Source organism: Myotis myotis, unplaced genomic scaffold (assembly GCF_014108235.1).
Source record: "Myotis myotis isolate mMyoMyo1 unplaced genomic scaffold, mMyoMyo1.p scaffold_m19_p_1, whole genome shotgun sequence".
Lineage (NCBI taxonomy): Eukaryota > Metazoa > Chordata > Mammalia > Chiroptera > Vespertilionidae > Myotis > Myotis myotis.
The window spans coordinates 203,441,423-203,453,459 of record NW_023416313.1 but is presented as its reverse complement, the minus strand read 5'-3'; the positions used below and the strand labels follow the sequence as shown (position 1 = coordinate 203,453,459).

General features: G+C 51.7%; 1 protein-coding gene across 1 annotated transcript; it reads right to left on the bottom strand.

The window, feature by feature from the left end:
• Nucleotides 1-8,149: 8,149 nt before the first annotated feature.
• Nucleotides 8,150-10,354, bottom strand: VRTN (vertebrae development associated). The gene has a single exon (XM_036325418.1). The coding sequence runs from the start codon at nt 10,352-10,354 to the stop codon at nt 8,150-8,152; it is 2,205 nt and encodes a 734-aa protein (XP_036181311.1).
• Nucleotides 10,355-12,037: the final 1,683 nt, after the last annotated feature.

Below are 12,037 nucleotides of genomic sequence, written 5' to 3'. Positions count from 1 at the left end.
AATAGCAGTTTTGCTGTTTATTGTATACTATCAAAGGAGAAGACATGGTACTGTGATAAACGTTCTTAAACATAAGTTTACATTCTCTTAGGAGTAAAATTCCCCTAGGGAATTCTAGGGAACGTAGGTGTTCATCTACTAAATAGCTTTTATAGATGTTCTAAACAGTGTTCCAAGTGGGCATACATAGGTATGTACACTCCCATCAGACGCACCAGAGGTTTTTAACAATCCCAGGTGAGTCTCAGGATAAGAACAACTGCCTTACTGTGCTGGTGATGAACCTCAGATCCTATGGGAACCTGTAATGGCAAGGTTTGACCCGGACTGGAAGAAGCAGCCAGGAAGTGGGGCTTGGTTGAACTCTGAGCAGGGTGGGTGGGGTCAGGGCAGCATGGCAGGTAGAGAAGCCAAGCGTTACCTCTGGGAGGCCAGAGCATATGAAAGGGAGAATGGTCAGGGACTGTGGGAGGGCCTAGATAATATCAGGCCTTTGAGGTGATGTTTAGGATTTTCTTTTTTAACTTTTTATTTTGAAGTCATTTTAAACCTACAGAAAAGTTGCAAAAAATAGTACAGAGAATTCCTGTCTACCCTTCACTCAACTTCTTCCAAGACTAATAACTCACATAAGTGTGTGCAATTATCATAACCAGGAAAATAACATTGGTACAATACTATTAGCTAAACCACAGCGATTCTCAGACTGCTGAGTCTCCAAGTAGGGTTGCCAGATAAAATATAGGCATCCAGTTCAATTTTCCTTCAGATAAACAATGAATAATGTTTTAGTATGTCTCAAATGTTGCCTGGAACATGCTTATCCTAAAACATTGTCTATACAAAAATTCTAATTTAATTAGGGATCCCTTATTTTTATTCGCTAAATCTGGCTGCCTCCTCCCCAAGACAAGGATCTGATGGGTTTGGCCCATTCCCATCCAGTGCAGCAGCTTCCAGACCAAGGAGAATTTTCCTCCTCTCCCTCCTCTTCCTTCTCTCTCACACCCAGGCTGGCCTAGCCAAGAGCAGGCCCGTACTTGGCACCAGCCTTTCCACTGCAACCCGCACTCAGCCTCCCACTCCAAACCCACTCATCTCTTAATCCAGTAAACATTTCTGCATGCCTACTAGGTGCCAGGCTCTGTTCTAGTCAGAGGCATCAAGCAATGAACAAGTCAGATGAGTTCCTGCTCCTGGGGGCTTGCATTCCAGTGGGGAGCGGGGGGCGGACAATAATCCAGAAAACAAGTGTGTCCAATGGTGATGCTGACTATGAAGGGATGTAGTAATTAATAGTGACTGGGACCCACTTGAGGTGGGGGGTCAAGGAAGGCCGCTCTGAGCAGATGGCATGACTTAAAGCACTAACAAGAGCCAGTTCTATAAAGACTTGGGGAAGAGTGATTCAGGGAAACGAGTGACCACAGGGATATCACAGGCACAGCTGGGGACCCTTCAGCACATCTGCCTGATTTGTAGGATCTGCCAATGTCTGTGGTGTAAGTACCCCATTGTGGCCCATTTCAAGCTACCAACATGATGCGGTACTTTTCAGAAAATTAATATTTTAAATGGTTTGGGGCCTCATCAACATGCCAAGGCCCAATGGCTGTATCCACATCCCGCTCTCTTGTGGGTTTTCCCCCTCTCTAGGCTTTCATTATCTTCCGTTCCTTCCCCCACAGCACCATTGCCTCCCTCTATTACAGCTCATAGCATGTAGCAAAGCCCTGATTCAAGAGACTGGCTTTAAAAACCAAAGTCTTATTGCATAGAGATGTCTTTCAGTGGCAAATTACCATTGTAAAAGGGTTCTGTCTTTACCGAATAAAATGAATTAAGGTTGTCATCTGAAATTCTGAATGAAGACATAAAATTGCAAACTACACTCACTGCCCTGAGACTCCTTGAATTTAGGATTGAGGACCAGTTATGCAGTCAATGTTTATAAACAACTCCAGGGGGGGCTAGGTCTTACTGAGCTTTGTAACCTTGCTCTCCCTCACCTTCAGGCCTCAACAAATGTGACTGAAGGAAGGAAGGAAGTATTACCTCACCCAAAAATGCCAGCCTCCCTCCTGTCCCCATGAAGGTGAGATCTGAGGATCGGTGGAACCAACAGTCATGGGCACCTGTCTTGGGCACTGCAATGCTGCCTAGCCAGCCCTCACTTCCCCCCAATTCTGTCTTCAATGACAACAGATAACTCTGCTCAAAGTCAGGGGGCCTAGAAACTGAGAGTGGCTGACTGTCAACATGCACAGGCCACAAAACAACATTGGCACTGAGCCAGGCTGGGCTGGGGGCAAGTGGACCACAAAGCCACTCCTGACAGGCTGTGCTTTCCCTCCTGCCCGGCCTTGGCCTCTCCCCTGCCCGCATCCTGGGGGCTGCGTCTGGAACAGGTGAGGCAAGGAGGAGGATGCCCTGCAGCCCGCCTGTCCTCTGCCATCCCGTGGTCCCCTCAGCAGAGGGGGGCCTGCCGTCTCTTCCTGGCTGTCCCCCGATCTAGGTCCCCCCACCCACCCAAGTTTTCTCTGCCTGGCAGGGAGGAGCCACCAGAGTTAAGCGGATTTCATGCTATTTTCAAAGCCATTTTCTACGGGAGCTTTTTTTATACCATTAAACCTACTTTCTGACACTCCTCATCTCCTTGAAAGCTTCCTCCCCCTCTTCCATGAGATAAACCAGGGATGGGAACATTTAGGTACCTGCTAGTGACACTCTACAGGCATCCTGGGATGTCATCAGCCAGGGCTGGGAAGGAGACATCTAGAACCTTCCTGTAGTAGTCAGGCCAGTGAGCGAGGCAGACAGCGGCTCCCCTGAAACACATTCCCCAACTCTGCCTCCCTAGGCCTTTCAGCCCCATCCCAACAGCTGCCTTGTGTCAGAGCACCTGTCCCTCAGCTTCCCACCCTCCCCGGCAGCCACCAAACCGAGGTATCTTACAATCAGCGACCAGGGTCGCCTGAGAAATAATTGAGGCGTTTCCCAGAGACCCGCAGGCAGCCTGCTGTTCACAGAGCAGAGTTGGCCCCAGGAAGCTCCAAGTTGGGAGGGGTGTCAAGATGAGCTATGAGATGCCCAAGCCAGCATATGCTTTCCCTGCAACCCCCTGGTGCTTTTCGGTGCATTCCATATGGAAGCCTCTATCGTGTTGTGTCAGACCACAGCTGCCAGTAAACCAAGGCCTTTGTGAGGATAAGAGTGGAGGCCAAATAGCTCTGTATCCTCAGTTCACAGCACAGGGCTCAGCCAATCGTGGGATGCTGGAGAGGAGCCTATTACCTCTGCCAGACCCCTTCGTGAGCAAAGCTGATGCAGCCACAGACTGGACCAGACTTGGGCAGGAGAGGCCTCAATTATGACCTGGCTTTCAGAGCTGTGCTCGGAGGAAAGGGGGTAGGAGAGGGGTGGACTGGACCAATCCAATTCTCTTCCTGTGATAACCCAGTTGCGTGGAATCTTATGAACCGAGCAGTATTCCTAGGGTCCTGGTGGAATGATGGGGAAGAGAAAATTCTAGGATGATGCCCCGCTTTTTAGCCAGCTCAGCTGGTAACCTTATGCTGGCAGCAGCCAGGGCGAAAAATAGAGAACAGGTTGGTGGGAAATGGGAGCATGGGCCCAGATTGCCAGATGGTGAGACCGAGGTGCTGGTGGAACATCCATCCAGAAGGGGCAGTTGAGATATGAGGTGGATGCTTGGGGCCCAAGAGCTACCCAGGGGCCTGAGTGCTGGACTTCAGATAAATATTTAAGAAGCCTCAGGCATTATGATAGACAAGATGACTTCCACCAAATACAGGACCCTGTCCCCCGGGGATAAATACATAGATAAAAATATTTTTAATGCCCTGACTGGTTTGGCTCAGTGGATAGAGCGTCGGCCTGCGGACTGAAGGGTCCCGGGTTCGATTCCGGTCAAGGGCATGTACCTTGGTTGTGGGCACATCCCCAGTAGGGAGTGTGCGGGAGGCAGCGGATCGGTGTTTCTCTCTCATTGATGTTTCTAACTCTCTCTTTCCCTTCCTCTCTGTAAAAAATCAATAAGATATATTAAAATATATATATTTTTAAATTATTCACATTTCACTTGATTGCTTTTTTATGGTGAAGCTTTTATATTCAAAATTTTCAGAACCAGTGTCACTTTCTAAGAGCACAAGATGTTGGGAAATACAAAGCTAACCTCAAATATTGTTTTCTCCCTCTAGTCATTGTTCATTTCAATGGCATTTCTACATGTGCATCAGAGATAGAAGTTGGTGCAAAAAAATACAAATAATTTCAACAAATGTCAACTTCAAAACCAGCATGAAATAGTCTTAGCAAAGATAGTCACTGCTTATGTGTTTCTGTCTTTCTAAGCAGATTAAAAAAACAACAGCCCTGCTTTTCTGTATAAGAATAATTTAACCAGACTTATAAAACCTTGTCCAAATCAATATTGACTTATCAGTTTTATCTTCTCTATGGGTTTGGGGCTCAGTGCTGGTCTCTGACAGACCTACTGGTTTTCGGACAGGACTGTCTTAAATCTAGCTGGTAACCTACCTTGAGCAAGCGTCTCCTTAGGCATTAGCTTCCTCCTATAAATCCAGGGGTTCTCAAACTAGTCCACGTTTTTACCAATAGCAAATGCCCATCTAGCAAGGCGCAATATTACAGCCATCACTGTAATCCCCATTTTACAGGTGGAGAAAGCAAGGCACAGCAAGGCCACGTAACTCACCCTCTTCAATGTCTAAGGTGAGAATCGGTAGATCTGGGTGGGGCCCTGGAATCACAACTACTAACAAGCTCCCCAGGGTCTTCCATCCAGGTGGTTTTTAGACCCCCTAGTGAAACACCTCCTGCCATCAGATCTGCTTTGGTTCTAAGAGAGCAGGGAATCGAACAAACAAGAAAATACTGAGCCCCAAGCAGGGCAGTTCTCCAAAGCAAGGTTGGAGCCACCCTCTGACAGCCAAGCCAGTAAAGGGGGGCAGATTGGGGGTTGGAAACAGCTGTGCCTACGGATAACCCAGAATCTGTCTCTTGCTGCATCAGATTGCCACCTTCTGGCTAAAGGCGGTCATTGCAAGCCAGGTAGGGGGAGTAGTCCAGTCCCTCCACCGAAAGTTAAGGGACTACAAGGTAACATTGGTTGGGGGTTCAGTGTGAGAAAGACAAGCACTGGCGATGCATGGTTAGCATTATGGGACAGATAAAGCGAGTGAGGGTGCAGTGGGGGAAATAAGCCTGAGACACAGGCATGGGCCAGGCTGGTGGGCCTCATTGGATTCTGTGCTGAGGGCAATGGGAAATCCAGTCACGGGTTAAGATTTTAGTTAGATCATTCCGGCCTTTGTCAGGGGGGTGAAATGGGATAGTCTGAGTGGAGGCAGAGTCCATTTGAAAACCATTCATGTATCAGAGATGAGATCAGCTGCTGGCCTAGTTAGGGGGTGACAACGTGGATGGAGAAAAATGGTCAATGAGGAATATCTAGAAAGTAGGATTGGTTAGGATTTCCTTCATTCCTTCTTTGAATAAATTGTAGCACCTATGATGTTCCAGGAACTAATCTTCCTGCTGGGAATATAGTGGTGAAAGCAAGCCAAGAAAAAGCCCTACCTTTCATGGAGCTGGTTTTAATGGGGGGAGGGGAGGCTAATGATCATATAAACAAGAAAAAACACCAGAAAAAGCATTCTAGACCAAGTAAGTGTAGCATGTTCAAGATCAGAGGCAGCCAGTGTGGTTGTGAAGGGCAAGAGTGGCACAAGAGAAGGCTGAAAAGAGTCAGGAGCCAGCCCAGCCGGTATGGTTCAGTGATTGAATGCCGACCTATGAACCAAGAGGTCATGGTTCAATTCCCATCATGTCACATGCCCAGGTTGCAGGCTCGATCTCCAGTAGGGGGCGTGCAGAAGGCAGCCAACTAATGATGTTTCTCTCTCATTGATGTTTCTCTGTCTCTCCCTTCCTCTCTCTGAAATCAATAAAAACATTTTTTTTAAGTCAGGGGCCAGATTATGAAGGCCTTTGTAAGGCAATGCAAAGAATTCTGAATGAAAGGAAGCCACTCAACATTTTAGACAGAAAAGGGACAGAATCAGATTTTATTTAAATACTAGAGGCCCAGTGCACAAAAATTTGTGCACTGGTGGGAGGGGGGGGGGCAGTGGGAGGGTGTCCCTCTCACAGTCTGGGACCCCCTCGGGAGATAACCACCTGCTGGCTTAGGCCCGCTCCCCGGGTGGCAGATGGCAGGCCCGATCACTTGGTGCCTGCCCCGCCTCCCCGGGTCACGCACACGGCAGGACCGATCTGGGGGTTGGGGCGCCACCCCGGGATGGGTTGCACATGGGACGCCTCGGGCGGGTCACACACGGGACGCCCGGGCGGGCTGGCTGATCACTGCTGCCCCACCCGGCCACCCGGGTCAGGTCGCTCACGGGATGCCCACCACCCCGGGTCACAGATAGCAGGCCCAGATGGCGACAGGGCAGGTGGGATGGCGCTGTCCCGCCCTGCCTACAGTATGAAAATTAGCCATCATCTTTGTTGACAGTTAATTTGCATATCGAGCTGATTAGCCAATGGGCGGCACAGCAAAGGTACCATCAATTACCATGTTTGTCTATTATTAGATAGGATTTCTCAGATGCTCTATGGAGAACGGATTATTTGGGGCAAGAGTGGAAGTGGGAAAACTTGTAGGAAGCCGAGATGAGGACCAGGAGGAGTGATGGCAGCGGCATGAGAGCGGGAATTCTAGGCATATTTTGGAGTCAGAGTCAACAGGACTTGCTGATGGATTGGATGTGGGAGTGAAAAAATAGCAGAACAAAGGATGACTCCCCCAAACCACATGGAAGACAGCAAGCAAAGGCCTGGCCTTAAAGCTCACCCCCACTGGAGGGAGGGGCATGCAAACGAATCTCTCAGGTTTCTTATCAAAGGCTGGGCCCCTCCGGCCTGGGCTCATGGCAGACTTGACCCTCTCCCTGGCCTGGCCTCTGAGTGCACTCAGCCAGTTTTCTCCCATTGCTGGGAGGCAAGTTTCCAGGCAGCCGTAGCCCCGCCCCCAGCTGGAAGAACACCCCCTTCTAAATCCAATTCTAAACAGAATGCCCAGAATCAGCCCCCTCATTCTCCAAGCCCTGAACCTAAGAGTGTCCCAGCAAGACAGAGAAACGATCACTCTCAGACCCCTTAAACTCAAGGAGAATGTGCGAATGGGCAGTTTTCTCCCAGCAAAACAAATACCAGAGACCAAGGGCTGTGGGCACCACATCATTTTATTTCTTTAGTTTTCCATCTTCATTCTAGGACAATGCAAATTCAAGTCTTTCCCCTGCCTGGCCACTGTGCGGTCCCTCCCTGAAGATGGGGCCCAGGCTCTAACGAGAGGCTCAGCAAAGACAGGGGGTCCCCAAAAGCAAGCCCGACTGGCAGAGGACTGCAGATGGGCCAGGCACCAGCAAGCAGAGACGCGGGAGCCTCTCCCGCAGCCCCTGACCACACTGCTCGAAAGGAACAAGCCAGCCCTCAGAGGCCCTTGTTCTCCTAGACATCCTGCTTCTGCTCACACTGAGCCCGACTCCCTTCCCCACGGGGATGCCGCTCAGAAGCTCCATGTTTGATCTCTGATGCTCCCTCCTTAGGGAATTGCATTTGAGTAAGGAGAGTGCCAAATCCCAAATGGAACTGAAGACGTATATTCTGCCCAAGAGGCAGATGGCCATGCCATAATACTCCTTTTGTCCCCAGAAAAAAACTGAAAGCAGCTTTAGCTAACCAACCCTCTTCCAGACCTCCCCCCAACACATACAGCTTCCAATACCAGCAAGAGGGCCCAGCCAACCCACTTACACCAAAATAAAACACTAAATCCAAGATACAGTCAAAGTAAGAAGGGCAAACAACTGAAGAGACCGCCGCTGGTCCTGTGACTCTCTGCAGCAGACCCGATGGCTGATGGCTGGCCCTCTCTCTGCCCGGAAGCCAAGAAACAACACAAATCTGCCTTTGGGTTCAGGGTAGACACTGTGGGAACCAGAACAAGGCGCATCCTGGCCAAGCCAGGGGCAACTCAGGTCCCTGACCCTCTCCAAACTGGTCCCCTTGCTCCCGGCCCCTTTGCATCACCCTGTCAGCCATCAACCAGGGTGAGGCCGTCGTACAGGGCTCGCTTCCACATGTAGTAGGTGGAGCGGGCGGTGAGGGGGAAGAGGGCACTGAACTCCTTGTATGAGGGAAAGCTCTTGGACTGGAAGCACTTCTGCAAGAAGAGCTTGGCCTGAGCCTTGAACTTCGTGGTGGCGAGCATGTCCATCATCAGCGCCTGGCTGTCCCTGCCACCTGCCGCCGCCACCACAGGGTGGCTGGGCCAGGACCCACTGTGGGGCCACCCCTGAGCCGTGGCCCCCTCTGGCAGGGCCCTCTCTCTGGAAGGACCCTCCTGGGCCTTTCCTGGATCCTCTCCTGGAGGAGCTGCCACCTTTGGGGTCCCTGCAGCTGGGACCATGGCAGCTGTCACATTCCTGCCAGCCTCTTCCTCTCGCTTCGCCTCAGCCTCCTGCGCCCCCCTTTTGCCCAGGATAGGAGCCTGGATCTGGAGTTTGGACAGGCTTCTGGGCCAACCCCGGGCAAGACTCTTCCAGACCCAAAAGGTGGAGGGGGACAGACTAGGGTAGCGGAGGCGAAAACGGCAGAAGGGGAGATGCCCACTGAGCACCTGCTTGCGGGCAGCCCTGCGCAGACGCCTCTGCCGACGGGACAGGGGCATCCTCGGGGTCAGGAACTCCTGGGGGGTGGGTGACTCCCCCACACCCGTTGCTTTCCCTGGCCCCTCTCCCACCTCACCCTTCTCAGGGAGCAGAGCCTCTTCCCCAGCAGATACTGGCTGGGGAGCCGGGGCTGTGGAGACGGCTGGGGCCGGCTTGAAGCTGGGGTTTCTCCGGAGGGCCTTCCGGCGCCAGTTGTAGTAGGTGGAGCGGGAGATGCCAGGGAACCTGCGTTTGAAGCAGCGATAAGGCACCAGTGTGTTCAGGGAGATGCAGTGCTCCAGGTACAGCTTGGCCCGCTGCATGAGGACCATGCCGGGGCTGGACACGGGCAGCATGGAGCACCCCAGCCCCTCGGGAGCCGGCTCCTCTGGCAGCTTCTCCTGCTCCTCCACGCCCAGCGCCTCCTTGGGGGCCGGCGGCTGGCAGGCGCCAGTGCCCAGCAGCTCGTTCTTCCAGGCATAGTAGGTGGAGCGGGAGATCTCGGGGAACCGCTGGAGAAACTGCTGCAGTGACATGATGCCCCCACGGCGGACACTGTCCTGCAGGACATGCTTGGCTGAGCAGAGGGTGGCCAACTTCTGCTGGTGCTCCTGGGACTGTCGCCGCCAGCGGTAGAAGGTGCTCTTGGTGACGCTGTAGCGCTCACAGAAGTGGGAGTAGCTGAGGCCAGGCTCCTGGGGGAGCAGCTCCGGGGTCCTGGCTGGCGGTGGCGCCGGAGCTGGAGCTGCCGCTGCAGCCGGAGGAGCCGGGGCAGGAGGAGCTGGAGGAGCCGGGGCAGGAGGAGCGGAGGCCGGAGGAGCAGGGGCCAGGCAGGTAGCCTCTTCAGCCTCCACCTCCTCCAGTCCCACCACAGGGGCAAAGTACTGGTGGCGGAAGAGGTGCCTGGTCAGGGGCTGGCCAGCCCACATGATGTGCAGCGTGGCCGGCACGTGGTCGCAGCGGCGGGGCCGGATGATGCGGTTGAAGTAGGGCCGGATCTTGAGGTTGCGCATGGGGTAGATGGAGTAGATGTTGCGCTGAAGGATGGAGGCGAGGGCGTACAGGTGCCACACGTTGGAGAAGCTGTTAGGGAAGCAGGTGGCCTTGACGTCCGCATCGAAGATGGCCTCCAGCGTGGCGGAGGGCAGGCTGGTCATCTCGGGGGACTCCTCGGAGCAGAGCGAGTAGCGCACGGCCTGCAGCATCACCTTGGAGTCGATCATGCCCTGCAGGTAGTACTGCCTGTGCAGCAGCATCTCCACCACCGTGCGCGCCCGCAGCTCCAGGCTGAGGCCCGCGTCGCCCCACAGCAGCAGGCTGGCCGCCTCGAACAGCAGGCTGCCCTCGCCCTGGCAGCGCAGCGGCAGCATGCTCCTGGGCGCGTCCTCTGGGTACAGGCTCAGGGCCACCGAGTCCACCTCCAGCACCTGGCGGCTGGGGCCGCCCTCCCGGCAGGTGGGGAGGGTGAAGGAGGACAGGACCTGCTTGGCCTCCAGAGCAGCGCCCACCAGACCCTCCAGGCCCTCGGACTCCACCGCCTCCTGCAGCTCCTGGAGCACCTGCTGCACCAGCTGCTCCCGGGATGTCATCCTGCCAAGGGCAAAGGGCAGAGAGCAGAGGTCAGGACAAGGACCCAGAGGACACCAGCAATGGTGGTCCGTCCAGCCCTGCACCTTCTCCCTTGAGATGATGTGCACCACCCCCATTTCCTCGTAGCAAGTAATGGCTAAGTGCCTTCAGGGTTTAGTTCATCCTTCAGTGGTACCAAGAGCTTGGTCTTCTTGGTTCTGAAGAAGTCACTTAACCTCTCTAAGCTTCAGGTTCCTTCTGTGTTAAAAAAAAAAAAAAAAAAAAAAAAAATCAAAAAAATTCTACCTTATAGTGTTGTTGTAGGTATAAATAAAACAATGAAAGGAAAGGAGGGAGACATAGATATACACACACACTTTTATATCCACCCTAGAATAGTGCCTGGCACACTGTGACGTACTGTAGAAGTGATAGGTACTATATATTCAGTATTATCTAGTACTATACAGATTACATAGTGCAGCCATAAAAGCTGTACCTCTGCACCTGGTAAAGACTTACAATCACCTGTAGCCAAAGTTGGCCTGTCTTTCCCTAGAACAGTGATTCTCAAGGACCATACTTGGGGTTCCCTGGGAGTTTTTCAGGGAGGTCTGCAAGTTAAGCTATTGTCATAATAATACTAAGATATACTAAGCTAACACTAAAGTAGTTGCCTTTTTCACTGTAAAAACACTTGATTAAAACCGCGGTACCTTAGTATGAATCAAATCGTGCTAGAAGTCATTACCTTCTTTACCACCATGCAGTGGCAGTTAGGAAAAAACAAAAAGCTAGGTTCACTCAAGAATGTCCTTGAGCCCTGGCCAGTTTGGTTCAGTGGATAGAGTGTCAGCCTGCTGACTGGAGGGTCCCAGGTTCAATTCCAGTCAAGGACACATGCCCAGGTTGCAGGCTCCATCCCCAGTGTGGGACATGCAGGAGGCAGCCATTCAATGATTCTCTCTTTCTAATTGGTGTTTCTTTCTCTCGCTCCCTCTCCTTTCCTCTCTGAAATCAATAAAAATATATTTAAGAGGAAAAAAAAATGTCCTTAATTGCTCTGGTCAGCGTTGCTCAGTAGAGTGTCAGCCCATGCACATAGCTGGGTTGCAGTATCTGGGTCCCAGGTTTGATCCCCAGCCTCGACTGAGGGGCCATAGAGGAGGCAACCAATCGAGGTGTCTCTCTCACATTGATGTTTCTCTCTCTCTCTCCCTCCTTCCCTCCCACTCTAAAAAACAGAGACTATCCTTGATGAAGCCATAAAGCTTATTTTTCTGAAATCACAACCCTTAAAAACACAACTTTTGAATACTGGGAGTGATAAAATGGGGAGTACACACAAAGCATCTCTGCTGCACACTGAAGGTCTCGTATGACAACTGTATGATGAACTAGCTGCTCTTATCTTGGAATACCATCTTACTTCAAAGGAAGATTGAGAGACATTAGTCTTTTAGATTAGGATATTTGGTAGACATTCTCAAAAATGATAAAGTGAGCCTGTCACTTTAAGGAAAACTACCATTTGCTGCCAGTGAAATTTTGAGCTTTCATTTGAAAATTAGAATTTTGGGGAACATTTGAGATCTTGCTTCCTGGCAATTGTCATCAGTTTGGCTCAAGGAAACTCAAAAACTCGAAGAAAAAGAAGAAGAAGAAGAAGGAGGAGGAGGAGGAGGAGGAGGAGGAGGAAGAGG

What these genes read in the sequence shown, in the direction of transcription:
- VRTN (XM_036325418.1), bottom strand. Translation starts at nt 10,354, where the DNA reads ATGACATCCCGGGAGCAGCTGGTGCAGCAGGTGCTCCAGGAGCTGCAG.